This window comes from Lactuca serriola, chromosome 2 (assembly GCF_051521515.1).
Source record: "Lactuca serriola cultivar US96UC23 chromosome 2, Lser_US96UC23_V15, whole genome shotgun sequence".
Lineage (NCBI taxonomy): Eukaryota > Viridiplantae > Streptophyta > Magnoliopsida > Asterales > Asteraceae > Lactuca > Lactuca serriola.
This window is the reverse complement of record NC_136409.1, coordinates 157,990,954-158,010,514: the sequence shown is the minus strand read 5'-3', so window position 1 is coordinate 158,010,514 and position 19,561 is coordinate 157,990,954. Positions and strand designations below refer to the sequence as shown.

Sequence of the window (19,561 nt, the reverse complement as noted above, 5' to 3'; positions counted from 1 at the left end):
ACATCCTTCATAGAGGTATAACAGCTTCAAGTAACAGCAAACGCCCGACATGTACAATGAGAGAATTTTTCGCTTACAGAATTCAAGATAAAGATTAGGGGTGTTCGTTTGGATGGATCGGTTTGATCCGATCCAATCAAGTAAATCCAAATTGATTTCGGTTTTCAAAACATGGATCCGAATTGTCCAAACTAAATTCAAATCCAATCCGATCCATTTACAATTCGGTTGGATCGGTTTTTATAATTCGGTTTTCAAAAACATAAACATTTTAAAATGACATATAATTATAATATTACCCAACTTTACACAAGAAGCAAAAACAAATCATTTAGTTGTGATTTGAAATTTATAAACAACTAATAAGAATATATATTATAGTTAAATATTTTATAAATACAAAACTTTCGAGAGAAAATGAATATTAATGTTTTTTTATCGGGTGAAACGTTTTGAACCTATTTGAAAAAAATAAATTACAAAATTAATAAATAATTATATATATATATATATATATATATATATATATATTATAAATAGATAAAAAAGAAATGTTTATTCGGTTTTTTTGGACTATTCGGTTCTTATTTTATAAACCAACACCAATCTGAAATCCAAAATACTAATTCGGTTTTGTTGAAAACCAATCCAAAAATCCAAATATCCGAACCAAATAGTCCAATCCAAATTGTCCAATTGGATAATTCGGTTTTATACGAATAGTGAACAACCCTAATAAAGATCAATCGTTCTCACTAATTATTAATGCTAAAAGGTTGTTCCAACAATTTTTAGTTGATGGTTATACAATGATTGAAAGTGAGCGATTATATTTCATACGTAAGCAACAAAAAATTCTTAGATGCGAGTCTTATGAGAATCTGCGTAATCACCAAGCATGTGGGAGTACATATATCTCAAACGTTGGGCAACGTGTGATCTTACCTTCTTCGTTTACCGGTGGTGCACGTTATATGATGCAAAACTATTTGGATGCCATGTCACTATGTAAGTGGTTTGGATATCCTTATTTTTTTCATAACCTTTACGTGTAATCCAAAATGGCCAGAAGTTCAAAGGTTTCTTAAGGACACTCCACTTCATCCAGAAGATAGACCGGATATATTATGTAGGTTATTTAAGATTAAGTTGGATGCATTTATTAAAGATTTAAGGCAAAATGAAAATTTTGGCAAAGTTCAAGCAGGTATTTAAAATTATACTTTAATATTTGTGTGTGTGTGTGTCTATATATATATATATATATATATATATATATATATATATATATATATATATATATATACCTTCTTTAGTTGCTAACTTCTATCTTGTTTGTATATTTTTTCATGCAGTGGTTTACACAATTGAATTTCAAAAAAGAGGTCTGCCGCATAGTCATATATGTCTATTTATGCATTCTGACTACAAGCTTCCTACAGTTGAATATATCGATCCGATTATTTCTGCTGAGATTCCAAATATTGATGAAGATCGAGAATTATATTCACTTTTCAGGGAGTTCATGATTCACGGCCCATGTGGAGCTGAAAATTTGAATTGCCCATGCATGGTGGACAGAAAGTGTTCTAAAAACTTTCCAAAGCAATTCTGTAATCATACTTCACTTGATTCAGATGGTTTTCCTTTATATAGGAGAAGAAATGATGGAAATTCTGTTGAAAAATCTGGTGTTCATTTGGATAACAGAAATGTTGTTCCATACAACAAATATCTGTTGAAAAGATATCAGGCACACATTAATGTTGAATGGTGCAATCAAGGATCTTCTATAAAATATTTATTTAAATATATAAACAAGGGTCCTGATAGAGCGACTATTGCTATGGTGCACAACAATAATGATTCTGATAACAACGATGCAGTCGATGAAATCAAAGAATACTATGATTGGAGATATATATCTGCATGTGAAGCATCATGGCGTATTTTTAAATATGATGTTCATTATAGGTATCCTGCTGTGATTAGACTGCCTTTTCATTTGTCTGGTCAACAACAAGTCATATATGAGGCAGACGATGATATTGAAGATGTTCTTGACCGTCCTTCAAATGCTTCTTCAATGTTTATATGTTGGATGAAGTGTAATGAAACCAATAAAGAAGCATGGAAACTTATATGCTGAATTTCCTACAAAGTTTGTTTGGAAACCTAACCTTCAAACTTGGAAGCCAAGGGAAGTTGGATATTCTATTGGTAGAATTCACTCGGTTTCTCCTAAACTTGGCGAAACATATTTTTTAAGAATTTTTTTAAATAAAGTGAAAGGTCCAAAATCATTCGAAGAAATTCGCACGGTCAATGGTGAAATATGTTCTTCTTTTAAAGATGCATGCTATAATTTAGGCCTTTTGGATGATGACAAAGAATACATCGAAGCAATTAAAGAAGCAAATCTTTCTGGATCTGGTTTTTATTTACGTTTCTTATTTGCTACGATGTTATTGTCCACCAGTTTGTGTAAGCCAGAGATTGTGTGGGAAAACACGTGGGAATACCTCTCAGATGGAATTCTTTATACTCAACAAAAGAGATTGAACTCTCCAGGTATTATATGTTTATTACATTATTATTAAAATTGTATCATATAAATTTCCAATATGCAGTCAATTACATTTTACGTCCCACTTAATCTCTTTTTTAATATGATGCAAGTAATATTGTGTTGTTCGTACAGGTTTATCACTAAACGAAGATCAAATTAAAAACTTGACTTTGTTTGAGATAGAACAAATTTTACTTCGAAACAATTCCAGTCTCAAGCACTATAGAAGGATGCCTTACCCTGATCTTGATTCGGTTTCATCTTCAAACAATCGTTTGATAGCCGAAGAGCTAGATTATGACATACCAAATTTAAAGAATGACTTTGATCGGCTCTTTGTTTCATTAACCGATGAGCAACGCAACATTTTTCAAGATATCATGGCTAAGGTTAAAAATAATAAGGGAGGTGTATTCTTTATTTATGGTTATGGTGGAACGGGTAAGACATTTCTCTGGAAGACAATTTCTGCAGCAATTAGATGCCAAGGAGAGATTGTTTTAAACGTTGCTTCAAGTGGGATCGCTTCTTTATTGTTGACTGGAGGCAGGACAACACACTCTCGGTTTATAATTCCCATAAATCTTACCGAGGATTCTTACTGTAGAATAAATCCAAAGAGTGATCTTGCAAGTTTAGTAAGAAAAGCCTCATTGATCATTTGGGATGAAGCACCGATGGTACACAAGCATGCATTTGAAGCTTTAGATCGAACTTTGAAGGATATATTAAGATTTGTCAATCCTACAAACTCAAATATTCCATTCGGGGGAAAAGTGGTTGTTTTTGGAGGTGATTTCAGACAAATTCTACCTGTTGTTCCGGGTGGCAGTAGACAAAACATTGTTAACGCTTCTTTAAGCTCTTCGTATTTATGGCAACAATGCAAAGTCCATAAATTAACAAAAAAACATGAGGTTAACTGTTGGAAGCGATTCATCTGTTGTTGATCGAATAAAGGGTTTTTCAAACTGGCTTTTGGACATAGGAGAAGGTAATCTTGGTGGTCCGAATGATGGTGAAGCAATTGTTGATATTCCAGAAGATATTCTCATTAATGATCCATGTGATCCTATTGGTTCATTAATCAATTTTGTATATCCTTCCATTCTTGAAAACTTCAACATCGCGGGTTATTTTCAAGAAAGAGCAATACTTGCTCCCAAAAATGAAGTTGTTCAAGAAATAAATAATCGGTTGCTAAAATTGATTCCAGGAGAGGAAAAAGAATATTTAAGTTCAGATAGCCTCTGCCAGTTTGAGTTTGTCCATGATCAGTTTGATGCAAATTTATACTCACCTGATGTTTTAAATGGTCTTAAAATGTCAGGTATGCCAAACCATAATCTCATTTTAAAAGTCAGTGTTCCAGTTATGTTATTGAGAAACATTGATCAGAAAAATGGCTTATGTAATGGCACTAGACTACAGGTCAAAACTTTGGGCAAACGTGTTATCGAGGCAATTATCATATCTGGAAGTAATATTGGAAAGCGGACTTTTATTCCAAGAATGTCTTTAACTCCTACTGAAAACAAGATCCCGTTCAAATTCCAAAGAAGACAATTCCCATTGGCTGTATGTTTTGCAATGACAATTAACAAGAGCCAAGGACAGTCTTTATCGAAGGTTGGATTGTTTCTCAAGGATCCTGTTTTTACACATGGCCAATTATATGTTGCTTTATCTAGGGTTCAAAGTAGAGAATGATTAAAATTGTTAATTTTAGATAACCATGGTAAATTATCAAATAAAACATCCAATGTCGTGTATAAAGAAGTTTTTAGAAATTTATAAAAACTTTGTACAACTTTATTATTTATATCAATTTATGTTTTTTGTTTATTTAAATTTTTGCATTATACAAAATGATTATTTTCTTACATATCTACAAATACAAATTGTTTATTTGATATTCAAACGATTACCATTTCTTAATTTCAACCAATCATTATATCATTATCCAATTACATACAAAACATTGCTAAATAATTAAGTTATAATTTAATTGATATTATTTTGAAATTTCTCACCCGTGGTGTCCACGGGTTATAATCTAGTTTGATAATATTTTGTATCCACGGGTTATAATCTAGTTTGATAATATTTTGTAGTGATATGCCATATGTTGGTTTCACGTCAAATATTTAATATAATGTGTTTGATGTAAAATAAATAATAACACACCCAAATTGATATGCTACTACTAATTTGATGTTGGATTCCATGTCAGTTGTATGGAAATTGGACATTTTGGTGTTATCACATGTACGAACACTTTAATTTCAAATTGATCAGATACTTTCCGGATTCAATCTATGCTTGTATATTTCTAGATTGGTTAACGAATATTAGTCTAACTTTTATAAAAGCACGTCTTTTTAGTTCTTCACCTTTTGTTTTCCAAAATATATGTGTATTGAAAAATTATTTATGTGTTAGATGATTGATTGATTGTATTGTATAACTATATAAAACATAAATTATAGTGTATGACCAAAAAATTATGCATACAAATCATAATTGTTTTTGAAGTCCTCTCTAAGTTTATAAAAGAAGTCCAAATAATTTGCCGAATTTAAAAAGGCACAAGAATATCATGAATTTTAAAATCGGTTTCATTTATAGTTTCATACCAAATTTGATCGTTTTGGTTGAATGGTTTTTTCAAAAAAAAATTCCAAACTTCACCTCCGTATATATTATTTCATGCAATGTAGACTATTAATTGAATTAAGTTTCAATAAATTCTTCTAGTGCAAAGATAGTCATGTTAGTATATGTCATATTGATATGTCTCTATATATGTTGGAGTTGTAAGATATATGTGGAATCTTTAGTTTACTCTTCAAAAGAGTCCTTATGGACAAAAAAAATATGCCAACATATATAGTGATATATAAGATCGTGTAGCACCGTGTGATACACTAACACTGCCTCTAAGAGGAGGCTCGATGAGTATAGACAATGATGTGTTAAATTATTGAGGTGCTAGACATCAACTCTGATATCATGTAAGATATATGTGGACTCATAGGTTTACTATCCAAAACAACCCTTATGGCAAGAGGGGATACTATGATATACATAAAGATGTATACGATTGTAACATCCCAAAAATACAGTCTGAAAATTTCTTTTAAAATTAGCAATAAAACCATATTCATCAAACGTCATATAAGAGTCATAAAGAATTTATCTCAAAATATCTTAACAACTGTCAAATATATCAGAGTATAAACATCCCAGGCTGAACAAACGGTGTGTGCACTGCAATCTTTCCGAGCTCCTCTTTTGAAAACTGAGTACCTGAAACCAAAACTGAAAACCGTAAGCACGAAGCTTAGTGAGCTCCCCCAAACTACCACATACCATACAATACATATAAAGCACATACTGGGCCTTGCCCCCTGCATCGGACCGAAGTCCGGAAACTGACTGGGACCCCGTCCCCTGCATCGGACCGAAGTCCGGACTAACTGACTGGGACCCCGTCCCCTGCATCGGATCGAAGTCCGGACTAACTGGGGCCTTGCCCCCTGCATCGGATCGAAGTTCGGAAACTGACTAGGACCCCGTCCCCTGCATCGGACCGAAGTCCAGACTAACTGACTGGGACCCCGTCCCCTGCATCGGACCGAAGTCCGAACTAACTGGGGCCTTGCCCCCTGCATCGGGTCGAAGTCCGGAAACTGACTGAACATAGCATAGCATAACATATCAACTAGCATAAACACATATACTGCATACTACATCGGGCCGTTGCCCGGAACACATAACGCATAACACATAAATCCTGTCTGAGCCACGAAGGCATCAAACATACTAACTACTGCATCGGACCGAAGTCTGGAAACTACTGCTAACTGAACGGGCCGGCATTGTGGCCTTAGACCCGTTCCTACTAGAAGGAAACTCACCTCACACTGCTGAAGTCCCGTAGACACAATCCCACACTGCTGAAGTCCCGCAGACTCCACCCCAGCTGCCGGCTGACAGATTCCCGAACTGTCAACACCCAATAACACCCAATTAATAATTGGGTTCTAACACATAACTAAAAATACATGCTTTGGATAATTACTACATTACCCCTAGCTTGGCTTACCCAAGCCCAAGGCCCAATCCATAGGCCCAAAGTCAACTACGGATCAAAGCCCAACATATGGCCCAATTTATCAGTCCAGTCCAACAGGTATCATTCTAGGGCCCAATATCATACAACCATCTAGGCCCCAACTATGGCCCAATTTTCCAAATTGGGCCCAATCCTTCATATGGGCCTTACTCTAAAGCCCAACTAATTACTCTAGTCCATTTGATTATTCTCGGATGGCCCAACACAAAGCCCAAGTGAAATTAGGGTTTCACATCAAATGATAACTAGGGTTAAGTGTTTCTTACTTAACCCACTAAGGACTTAACACACTAGGGACTTAATCCATTAAGGACTTAATCCAATAAGTCCTTTATTGCTTAGATTAATTTCTGCCAATGGTTATTATTTAATATTCATTTATTAAATAATTTTCGTGTGTGTGCTGATAATCTCTCAAATATTAGTATTTTCTCACTTAGCCCATTAAGGACTTAATCCATTAAGGACTTAATCCATTAAGTCCTTTAATCTACTAGATAAATGGCCTGGAATAGTTTGGGCTTAATTCACAATCCAATCCCAATGGCCCGAAAATGGGTCCAAATAAGTTCAAGGCCTAAATACTCATAATTAGGGTTTTACACCCAAACATGGCCCAATAGGCCCAAAACCAATATCTAAGCCCATTAGGGTTTGCTAGCGGGACACCACCCACTACCACCTCGGGTAGTGGTGGTCAATGGCGGTTCGAGGCGGCAGCCACCACCTTACGGTGGTGGTTTACTCCATTTTCATTATTCCAAATTCAAATTACATTTTACAATGCTAAATCTCAATACCCACACACACACACACTAAACTAATCTAAACACACACAAACTAATCACACACACACACACCATGGCAACAGCTAGTTGAGCTTGGCGGCAGCCACCATGGCTGGCGGCCATGGTTGGTTCTTCCTCCATTTTCCGGTCATCAAACAGCATCTACAACACCCACGAAAATACTAATTTATACCAAAGATCCCAGCCATATATCACGCCCACAACTTCAAGACCATAATAAACAGGTTGTAAATTGGAACCCATAAACATCCGGCTACCTTTCAGGTGGCTACATCGCGGGAAATGACGAGATCAGTGGCCAAGGGCCACCGGTGGCAGTTACATCGTCGATCAGGTGTGAGGAAGGAAGAAGTAGCAGGTGGCGATACTTACCGAGGACCCTCAGGTCACGCATGACCCTCTCAGCGGCGAAAACGGCGACTGCCACCGATCTTGGTGGCTCTCCGAGCTGTCAACGACGCCTCCGACCAGAAGCAGTGTCGCGATGGCGTTCCAGGGGCGAGGTGGCTTCGTCCGATCGAAAAACGAACGAGGAGGGGAAGCGGCGGGTAGCAACTCACACATGGCGGCTGGAAATGGTTTCTTAGGTTAGGGTTGAAGATGCGATGTGGGGGAGATAAGGGATACGGGTATATCCCGTGTCCATTCAAACTTCTGTTCCTTTATCCAAGATTAGTCCCTCCCCACCAAATTCATTTCCAACTAAATACGAAATTTACCCATTAGCCCCCCCCCCCCATTAATTCAAAATCCTTACAATTTGAATCCTAATAATTACCAAGCATACCCTTACTTCTAAAATTCTTCTCAAATAAACTCTATAATTTACTAAACAACCCCCAACTATCAAAATTCTTCACACATTAGCCTGGGACTCATATTTATTAATTTATTTAAATAAACGGGGCGTTACATGCTGGGCCTTGGTTTCAAGTGCTACGCCGATAGGAGGCGTTCAGACTTGGAGTTCCGGGTGGGCGATATGGTCCTTTTGAAGGTCTCACCCTGGAAGGGTGTCATCAGGTTTCGGAAGAGGGGCAAGCTGGGCCCCAGATTCATTGGTCCTTTCAGGGTTTTGGCCCGAGTGGGTCGGGTTGCTTATCGGTTGGATCTTCCAGTAGAGCTTAGCCAGATACACAACACTTTCCATGTGTCTCAGTTGAGGAAGTTTTTGGTGGATGAGTCAGCAGTGGTTCCCTTAGAAGATATTCAAGTTGATAGCATCCTAAATTATATTGAGAGGCCGGTCGCGATTCTGGACCGGAAGACAAAGACCTTGAGGAACAAGGCAATTCAGTTAGTGAAGGTGCAGTGGCAGCACCGGAAGGGGTCTGAGTGGACGTGGGAGGCTGAGGAAGAAATGAGAGAGCACTACCCGGAGTTATTTGCAGATTCAGCCGTAGCAGACTTCGAGGATGAAGTCTGAGACAAGTGGGGGAGAATTGTAACGCCCCATTCCTGGTATGTTGCTTTCGTGGCATTTATTTAGAAGTTTTCGAGAGGGACTCGACGAGTCTATGGCCCGAATCGTCGAGTAGGGACGAGATTTCGAGCACGTGTCAATCGGCGACTCGGCGAGTCCATATTCGGGACTCGGCGAGTTTGCCTGCCAGGTAGAAACCCTAAATCCCCGGGTTTGCACCCTATTTAAACCACCTTATGAGCCCCAAACTCGTTCCCTTCACCCTCAGAGTATCATTTAGAAAACCCTAATCATTCCCTTGAGTAATTGAGCATTTCTTGTGTGAATCTTGAAGTTTTGAAGAGAAGAAGGAGGCTAGATCCAAAGGAGAAGAAGAAGATCCAAGGTCTTGCACCCATTTCAGAGTTTATTGAGGTATCAGCCGATTCCCTTCTGTTTCTATGATTTATTTCTCTTTCACAAGCATATTTAGCCTCTTTTAGCCATTTCTTAGCTTGTTCTTGGTAGAGAGATCACATTAGATTGATTAGCCTTCGGATCTAGCCATGCTTCAGTTCCAAAATCGTAGATCTATCACCTTTATAGAGCCATTTTGCATGATAGCCCTAGATCTACTCTTCTAAGTGCCTTTTTAGCCTTTATATCCTTTTTCATGCGTATGTGCACGTAAAGTTGGAAACTTTACGTGGTAAATCAGCCTTAGAAACTCAGATCTATAAATTGTATGCGGTGATTTTGAGCAGGATCGAGTTTTTAGTATCTGCATGCATGTGACTCGGCGAGTCGTTCTTCGGACTCGGTGAGTCAGGCCGCGATTCCCCGATCTTTACCCCTTTGAGTGATTCCGAGTGGGGACCAGTGAGCAGTAGGATGGACTCAGTGAGTCGGAGGTTAGACTCAGTAATGGAGGGACTCGACGAGTTGTTTATACAACTCGGCGAGTCCAAGACAATCTTCTTAGCTCGAAGAACAACTCGTCGAGTTGTTCATATGACTCGGCGAGTCGGATGCAGATTGCCTGAGCTTTTGAATCAAGAGGGTACTCTTCGAGTCGATGCCATGCTCGACGAGTAGCCACGAGTAGGGTTGGGAAGTGAGACTAGGGACCCGGTGAGTTGGCGGCCCAACTCGGCGAGTCAGGTCAACTGTAGGTTGACTTTGACCGGGAGAGTTGACTTTGACCAGGGGTAAAAGAGTCATTTACCCAATGCAGTGATTAGCATCTGATTGAGTGTGTTTATGGATTTGTAGCCGGGGAGATACCGGAGCTGCAGCAGTTACCTTCCAAAGCCATACACACAGCAGCCAGTTCACAAGGTGAGTTGCCTTCCAGTAGGAACGGGTCTAAGGCCACAACGTCGGCCCGTTCAGTCAGCAGTAGTTCCTAGACTTCGGTCCAATGTAGTAGTTAGTATGTTTGACGCCTTCGTGGCTCAGACAGGATTTATGTGTTTATGCTAGTTGATATGTTATGCTATGCTGTGTTCAGTTAGTCCGGACTTCGGTCCGATGCAGGGGACGGGGTCCCAGTCAGTTTCGGACTTCGGTCCGATGTAGGGGACGGGGTCCCAGTCAGTTTCGGACTTCGGTCCGATGTAGGGGACGGGGTCCCAGTCAGTTTCCGGATTTCGGTCCGATGCAGGGGACGGGGTCCCAGATAGTTAGTCCGGACTTCGGCCCGATGCAGGGGACGGGGTCCCAGTCAGTGGGCAAGGCCCAATATGTGCTTTATATGTATTGTATGGTATGTGGTAGTTTGGGGGAGCTCACTAAGCTTCATGCTTACAGTTTCAGTTTTGGTTTCAGGTACTTCCGCAAGCAAAGGGAAGAGCTCGGGATGATGGCATCGCACACACCACAGCTTCAGTTTTTGTCCTGGGAGTTGATTCAGTTTCTTGATATATTGGATACAGTTGTGATACAGTTCTTCTCACAGTATTTTTATTATGGTTTTCAAAACACGCAACGTATGGTTTTATTATGCGATACTCAGTTTCATGGTTTTTGTTATAATAAAAATTGAAATTTTTGGGTCGTATTTTTGGGTTGTTTCAAGTTGGTATCAGAGCCTTGGTTTGAGGGATTCGGGCGCACTCCCGAGTGTGTCTGAACTCAAACTAAGGAAGTGGTAAAAAGTTTTTAAAATAAGAAAAGGATTTTGAAAAGCACTTAGAAAGAAAAGAATTTTTAAACAAGATAAGGGTGTGGTGCATGCGATCAGCCGAGCTCAAGTAAGTACTCCCAAATTACCCATACAAGTTTTATTATGATTAATTGTTCCAGTTTCAGTAGAACAGCATGCTAGTATAGGACTAAGGATCTAGGAGGATACCTTATGTGCCTGCTATATGTGTTTAAGCTTTATGAGAATTGCATGCTAGTATTAAGTAGACAGCAGTAGGATAGCCTGTTTAGGTTATGCCTGGTAGCGCGAGCTTAGCATTGTATGCTAGTACAGTTCCTCGTTATGAGAGTAGATTTGCTTGAGTAGTTTCCGGTGTCCGAATGCTGCTTGCTTCGTGCTTTGTAGAACTCTTGGTAATGAGAGTTAGCCGTTAGGTGAATACGTCACGTCACATGTGATCAGGGTTGGATAATCTCAGAGTGTTGGATTTGGCCCTATTGCGCAACTCTTGTTTGAGTCCAACCGTTGTAGGGACGAGCCTTTTACTCGAAGGATTATCTGAGCCTCATCACATGTGATGGTATTCAGGTGATGGCTAATTAGGATTACAAGGAGGCCTTCAGCAGCTGAGGACTGGTTTGAGTGGAGTCAGAGATTTCCCTAGGGCAAGCCTAGGATGAGAGTAGCAGAGATCAGTAGTAGTAGAAGTGACTTGGTGGAGTCAAGGCAATTCTTGAGGAAAGTACAGATAGATGTGGAAGGTAGTATGGGCCCGTACTACTGAAAGCAGAGGATCTTCATATTGTGTTACACCTATGTGAGATACAATAACAAGAGTCCTCCCTCTATCTTTAAGGTCCCTTTTGGAAAAGTTACATGGTGTTAGAGTCGGTGTCTCACACCCTCATTGCTTAATCCATCCTTATGTGATGGTTTTCCTCAGCAAAGACTTTTATGTGTTGTTTGGTTAGCAGAATGTTTATGAAGGAATTGGATTTGGAATTGGAATTAGAAAATGAATCTACCAGGAATTTGAATCCAATTCCATATCCTGTTTGGTTGATAGGAAATGGAATTAGAATTAATTCCAAATTATGTTTAGTTCGCAAAAAATGAAATTGTAATCCATATAAACTGACAGAATTACCTTTTTTTGTCTGCTTTGCTTAATTTTACTTTATTTTCTAACTTATATGTAAAGATACATTGTATAAATTACAAAAATAGTAAATTGTTAAAAGTGGTGACGATAGTTGTGGCGGTGGTGGTTTCAGTGGTGGTGATGGTGCCAGTGGTGGTGATGGTGGCTTTGGAGACAGTGGTGGTAGGTGATGGTAGCAGTGGTGGTGGCAGTGTTAGTGGTAGTTGTGGTGATGGTGTTGGTGGTGGTGGAGGGTGTGGTAGTGGTGGTGACGACAATAGTGATGGTAGCAATGGTGGTGGTAGTGGTGGTGGTGGTAGTGGTGGTGTTGGGTGTTGATAGTGGTGGTAGTGGCTATGGTAGTGATGGTGATGGTGGCGACGACGGTGGTGGTGGTGGCGGTAACGGTGGTAGTGGTGGTGGTGGTGGTAGAGGTGGTAGCAATAGAGGTAGTGGCAATGATAGTAGTGGCGGTGGGTGATAGTAGTAGTGGTGGCGACGACGGCGGTAGTGGTGGTGGTAGTGGTAGTGGTGGAGGTGGCAGCGAAGGAGGTAGTATCAATGGTGGTGGTTGATGGTAGTAGTGATGGAGATGGTGGCGGTAGTGTTGGTAGCGGTAGGTGATGGTAATGGTGGTGGTGAAGGTGGTGGCGGGTGATGTTGGTAGTGGTGGTGGTGGTGGCGGTAGTGGTGGGGGTGATGATGGTAGCGGTGGCTGGTGGTGGAGAGGGGTGGTGGCTGGTAGCGGCGGTGATGGTGGTAGCGGTGGTGCTAACGGTGGTAGTTGTAGGTGGTGGTGGAGGTAACAGTTGGCGGTCAATAGCAGTAGTGGTGGGTTTTGGTTTTCTGATAAGTAAATGGCGTATTTTTTTGTAACATGTCACATTCCTTGATGAGAATGAATGTTTTCCATCCAACTTTGGAAGAAATTAACTTTCCTCCATATGGTGGAAATTTTATTTCATTTAGGAATCTATTTTCCCCCTCTGGCTGCGAGAGGGTTCAGGTCGAGAGTTATGTTAGGACCTTTATCTCTGTTGTGGTATGATAAAGGCTTTGGGGTCTGAAGCACGATCCGAACACCTGACAGAGTCCGGTAGAACGGGTTTTTTGACTCGTAGAGTTTTTGGTTAGTGTGTTGTTGTCGGGGTGATGTAAGACTGCGGAGCAGCTGTAGCATTCCCCAAGTTAATGTGCAATTGTGGGGGTGCTGTAATACTGCAGAGCAGCTGTAGCATTCCCCAAGTTAGTGTGCAGTTGTGGGAGTGATGTAATACTACAGAGCAACTATAGCATTCACTAGGATATGATGCGATTGTTGAAGTGTTATAAGACAACAATGAAGTCGTAGCATTCACTAGGTTGGTAAGCGGTGATAACAGGGATGGAAGTCTATGACTTGGATCATGGTATTCTCTAGGATGATTTAGATCATCACGAAGTTGGGTGAAGGGTTGTGAGTGGGCCTCAACATTTGTAATACTTGGGAAATCATAGACTAGCTTGGGGCCAATGTGATGTGATAACTCGGTTCGATTTATAGCCATTGTTGGGGTTAAGCGGACTTTGTGATCGTCGAGCATTGGTTGGTTGAGTTATCCTCCATCGGGAGTGAATGGTTGATGGAGTTGTATTGGTGGATAGACCAGGACCACCTATACATGTTCAATTTTTGAGTCTGAAGCTAATTTTGTTTTCGATGAGAATTTTTCAGTATCGGTAAGTTGTCGGGGCGTATATGTTTCGGGTATCCGTGAACCTATTCACGACGGATTGGTTTGTGCGGTTCGGGATCTAAAGTTGAGTCATTATGGAAATGGTTTGGAGTGGTTTTGCCTTCTTGGGAATCAGACATCGAGTAGAGTTTTCAGTTTCAGGCGTAGCGGTTGGACACTCGTGGGCTTAGAGCAAAGTTGAGGTTAATTCTTCGTTAGGGATTGCGATTTTTGCTATTTTGGGTTCAACAATAATAAGGGTAGATGGTTACCAGAGTGAGGTGATTTTCCTAGTCATCTTCGTAATTCAGAGAGCTTATTCAGGATCGTTTGGCTTTGCAGAAGAGATAGTAAGGATGGATTTCGAGGATGAAATTTAATTTAAGTGAGGGAGAGTTGTAACACTCTGTTTCAGGTCGTCTCATAATTCATGGCCATGACCCAAAGATCAAGTATCATAAGGCTTCGGGCTTTGGTAACGAGAGGTTTAGACCTATTTGGATGTGGGTAATGTAGATTGTGTGATCCAAGAGTTCGATTTGTGCTTTGGACTCAAAGGGTAAAATGGGAAGTGGTGTTTTAGGCTTCTTCATTGAATTATGGATTTTTAGTTCGATGATTTTTAAGCCAAAAGTAATTAGATAGGGTTGTAGATCTACTCAACACCTTTCTGTGGATATAAAGATCATCGAAAACAGAGTTGGAATGAAGAAGTTATGACCGTTTGAAGTTAGGGAAGTTATAGGTTGAGTTGCGTACGTTAGACGTACTCAACGTGTACGATGGTCGTACTAGGGAATCCCTACTAAGTTGGGCATAATTTAAGTACGTTGGGCGTACGCGATCAGTGCCTAAACCCTATTTTCGTGGTTTGAGCCTTATTTAAGCTCCTTAACTCCTCCAAACCCATTCCATCGTCAACCTCCACCTCTCCAACACCCTTTCTTGAAACCCTAACCCTATATTGAGCCTTGTGAGCAAAAAGAATGTGCTTTTAAGTGTTTTGGAGTGTTCTTAGTGTACCTTGGAGAAGAAGGAACTCATTGAAGAAGTATTGGTTACATCGGAGCTTGTAGATCTGGACTTTGTTCACCTTGATCTCTCTTCTAGAGGTATAAAGTTTGAATCTTGATGATTCATTTGTTAGATCTAGCTAGTTTTTGGTTATTATGAGCTTTTGGTCATTTTAGAGCATAAAGTTTAGATCTTGAAAGTTTGTGACCTTTTTATAGATAAAGTTGGAAATTTTATCCATCTAAACATCATTGTGATTTAGATATGAAGGTTGGAGACTTGGTCTTAATGGATTAAGTTGAAAAAGATGCATTTTTGGTCCCTTTGATACTTAAAGTCTAGATCTTGATCCTTCTGTTCCTTCCATTAAAGTGTCATGATGTCTTAATGGATTAATAAGTTAAAGTTTTGGCTTTTGGACATTTTCTAGACATGGAAAATCATAAAGGTGGAAACTTTATGACTTAGAATGATGTTTTTGGACTAGATCTAAGTGTTGGATGAAATGGCTTAAGAGATTAAGCACTTAATGGAAAAAGTGCCTTTTGGCCGAGTACGTTGGGCGTACTCGTGAGGAGTCCCGTCCCTGGATGGTGAGTACACCATGCGTATGAGCTGAGTACGTTGGGTGTACTCAACCTGAAGTTGACTTGTTGACTTTGACCTCCGTTGACCGTTGACTTTTAGACCAAGTTTGATATTGGGTCAAACTTGAGGGTTTTGGGCTATTAATTAAGATTTTATCTGGTTCTGGTATTAGTGGATTCGCGGGTACAAGCAATGCAGAAAAGGGATCGTGTCATAGTGTTTCAGAGTTCTTCAATTCAGGTGAGTCTTATCCCTATGCTTGTGAGTCGAAGGCACCAATGTCGGCTCACTAAATTGTGTATGTAGGATGCTAGATGTCTTTATGACTCTTACATGTTTGTATGAGTCTGTGTGGTAATATATGTACATGTGTACTAACCAGCTGGGTCTTGCATGTTGTTACTATGATATGTGATAATGTATACTGAGACTACTGATAGTCTCCAAAGTTTCCGATAACCCACCGGACATGTTGTTTGCCCACTGAGATTGCTGATAGTCTCCAGGGTTGCTGATAACCCATCGGGGGTGCTGTTTGCCCACTGGGATTACTGATAGTCCCCACGGTTGCTGATAACTCATAACTGTTTATTTGTGATGTGCTATGTGTGATATTTTGGGTAACTCACTAAGTTTTGTGCTTACGATTTGTGGTTTACATGTTTTAAGATCATCATATTAAAGGAGGCGCACGGCTCGATTGCATCGCATCAATGGAGGACTTGTGTACTTGATAAATTTTAAGGCTACTCTGATAAATGTTTTAAGATATTACAGTTGTGATTTAAATAAATACTTAAAGTTTTAAATGAAAATTTTGGGTTGAAATTTAGGGCGTTACAAAAATGTATTATGAATTCTTTAGGTGCGCTTTTATTCATTTTAACTTATTTCCTAATGGATAATTTGGTCCATCTTATCCATAGATATAAAACCAAGGAGTCTTTGATAATATATTTAAAGGATGACTAAACTATTGTGATCATCATACCTACACACTTAATGACATAGAAAAGATGTGGATGAAAATGACATACAACATAACCTGCATATCTTCATTTTTGAAATGATCTAATTGTCGTCTTGAGTGAGGTCCTTACTTTATTGAAAACAAATATTATAACGTCTTGAATTCAGGACAATGATAAAAATATCATCGACTTTATTCTGCAGAATAACATTAGTCAATGTATGGATATAAACCACATAACACATAAGGACTCTCACTAAACCAATATCATACATACTTATAAAGCTAACATTTTTTCTTAAATCTCATGCATTTGAAACCCCATTTTTTAACTTTCTCAAACCACGTTCATTTGAAACCCCCTTTTTTTAACTAATGCAACTCAAAAGTTTTCTTAATTATGATTTAACATTCAAAAGTTTAATAACTTATATTATGTTTAATTAGCATTTAGTGAAAAGTTTAATATAAAAGGCCAATTTTTTGTGTCTTTTGTATTATATAAAATCATAAATGTAAGAAGGATTTGAAGATATTGTGATTCAAAAGTTTTCATATAGTTGAAGCATTCACGATCCAAATATGATGATTTGAAGAAATGGGTTATGTCGCATCGATGATAATTGTAATATGATTTTTTTTCTTTCAACCAAAACAAATGAAGCTTTTCTATTCTTTCTTTACATTCAGTTTCTCATTTAATCTTTATATGTGATTTATGTGTATTACTCAATCTTGAATATGACTCTCCAAACATCAATGTTTTGCTTCAAATATCTTTCTGATTCTTCTTTTTCAAGAAAAATATTTTGATTGCAAGTTAGTAAAGCATTGTTATCAAGTTTCTATAGTTGAATGGTTTTAAATGAAGAAAGAAGATTCATAAAATGGATATAGATTTTTTTGTTTGAGCAAAGTTGACAAATATTAGTTTTTTCTTTTAATTTAAATATATGTTTATGTAACATCTTTATTTATATATTCAACCACTCAATGCTCTTATTTATTTGATTGTAGTTTTTCTATTTTGATTATGTTTTTTTTCTATTATTTTTTTGTTGGTTTATCCTACACAACATATTTAAAAGACAATATTTAAAAGATAACATAATTTTGAACGTTTGATATGTAATTATAATAGACTTATCATGATATGTTCTTCATATTAAAGTAATTTATCCATATTACTACGACAAGAATTACATATGACATTTACGAAAATATATATTATATGTGATTTGTTTAAATATATATTATATGTGAATTACATATATATATATATATATATATATATTGTATGTTAGAAATTTATAATTAAATATCTTTATGTCTAATAATTGAAGGGATTAAAATGATGCATCAAAACCAATTATTTAGACGAATATAATAATAATAATAATAATAATAATAATAATAATAATAATAATAATAATAATAATAATAAATATACATTTCCAAATACAGCATTCATTTGAAACTCACACTACAACTCAAAGGTTTTCTAATTTATGTATATTTATTAGTTACAACTCAAGAGTTTTTAACTTATGATTATTAATTAGTAATCACTAATAACTTTTTATTTTCCTTTCTTATAACTTTTATAAGGTTGTACAGTTTTGCTCATTAAGAACATTAATGTATTTGAAGATATTTGTGATTTAAATATGAAGAGTTAATATAAATGTTATAATAGATGTTTTAGTGTTTTTATGTTATTAAAAGTTATAGTGTTTATTTTTCATATTTTTTATTATTCGTTGTATATATATATCTTTTTTAATACAAATGTTATAATAGATGTTTTTCTATTTTTATGTTACTAAAAGTTGCGATTCATATTTTTGTTCATACGTTTTGTTCATATGTTTTGTTACCCATTATATTATCATTCATTTGATATATAATTTACACAATTTTAAACAGTTTATAAAATTATCAAATAATTGTATATATCATAATGACTTAAAAATTAAACTATAATGTTTAATAAAAATAATATGTTAACCATATTTTTACTTTACTATTAACGATTTGTTTCAAAGTAGAAATATTAAATAATAATTTGGTAAAAGTTATTATATTAACTATATAATTCTATTCTCGCGCAACGCGTGAAGATTCGCCTAGTATTAAATATAATAACGCTCATATGAATAGTCTGCTAATGCACACCTTATGAGTCAAGACTTTAGTTAGGGGGTCTGCTAGCATTAAATCGGTTCCTATATGTTTTATAGAAACTCTTCCATCCGGAACTTTCTTATTGACAACTAGAAACTTGATTTCGATAAGTTTTAACTTCATCGAGCTACTATTGTTGTTAAATTAAAGTAGTCAAACTGTTACCACAATAAATCTTTAATGACTAATCAATGATATTTACTATTCATAATTTCATGATTTTTTTAAAAACCAGATTCCATAATTGGCTTAAACAATCTATGAACTCAACTACGATGTTGAAGTAGCTATTCGATGTCTATTTATAAGACTTCCTGGATATAGCTTCTCCAGCCAACATAGTATGATATATAGAATTTGTTGTATGGGTATCCAAGAAAGCTTGATTAGGAGAAACCAGTGACCTCTAAAATCTTGATTTGTGATAAGTTAGCATATAGTCTTTTTGTTGTTTTCTTTGATAACACGTCACATGTTTTGACTTCTTTAATGTTGAATACATAGATTATTCTATATTTGCATTTTCGGGAGGATGGGTGCTTAAGTATACCTAAGACTCCCCACTTATGAAGCATATAATATATTTTGTATATCATTTCTCCCAAGATCATTTTTGCACATTGTTTAAAATTGAATGTCTCATTTAGCGATAATGTATCCCATGGTATACTATCATTCCATGTCAAATCTACTTAGATCTTCATTGATATAACTCTTTTGTGACAATACAATAACAAATTGAGAGCAATCTCTTATTATATTGATTCCTAATATAAAAGAGACATCACGAAGATCTTTGATTTCAAAATTATTTTTCAGTAATTTCTTGGTTTAGAGAAGTATGCTTATATCGTTAATCACAAGAAGAATGTCATCAACATATAA

The 19,561-nt window shown here is 37.3% G+C and overlaps 1 protein-coding gene across 1 annotated transcript; it reads left to right on the top strand.

The window, feature by feature from the left end:
* The first annotated feature begins 809 nt into the window (after positions 1-809).
* Positions 810-4,279, top strand: LOC145089705 (uncharacterized). The gene is made up of 5 exons (XM_079028106.1): positions 810-1,008; positions 1,356-2,108; positions 2,371-2,571; positions 2,702-3,437; positions 3,502-4,279. The coding sequence occupies exons 1-5, from the start codon at positions 810-812 to the stop codon at positions 4,277-4,279; spliced, it is 2,667 nt and encodes an 888-aa protein (XP_078884232.1).
* The last annotated feature ends 15,282 nt before the right edge of the window (positions 4,280-19,561 follow it).

Bases quoted from the DNA above. Each gene is read 5' to 3' on its own strand.
- LOC145089705 (XM_079028106.1), top strand. From the start codon at position 810: ATGATTGAAAGTGAGCGATTATATTTCATACGTAAGCAACAAAAAATT. The intron at 2,109-2,370 runs GTAATGAAACCA...GCTATAATTTAG, and splicing joins GTTTATATGTTGGATGAAGT to GCCTTTTGGATGATGACAAA. The intron at 3,438-3,501 runs GTATTTATGGCA...AACTGTTGGAAG, and splicing joins AACGCTTCTTTAAGCTCTTC to CGATTCATCTGTTGTTGATC.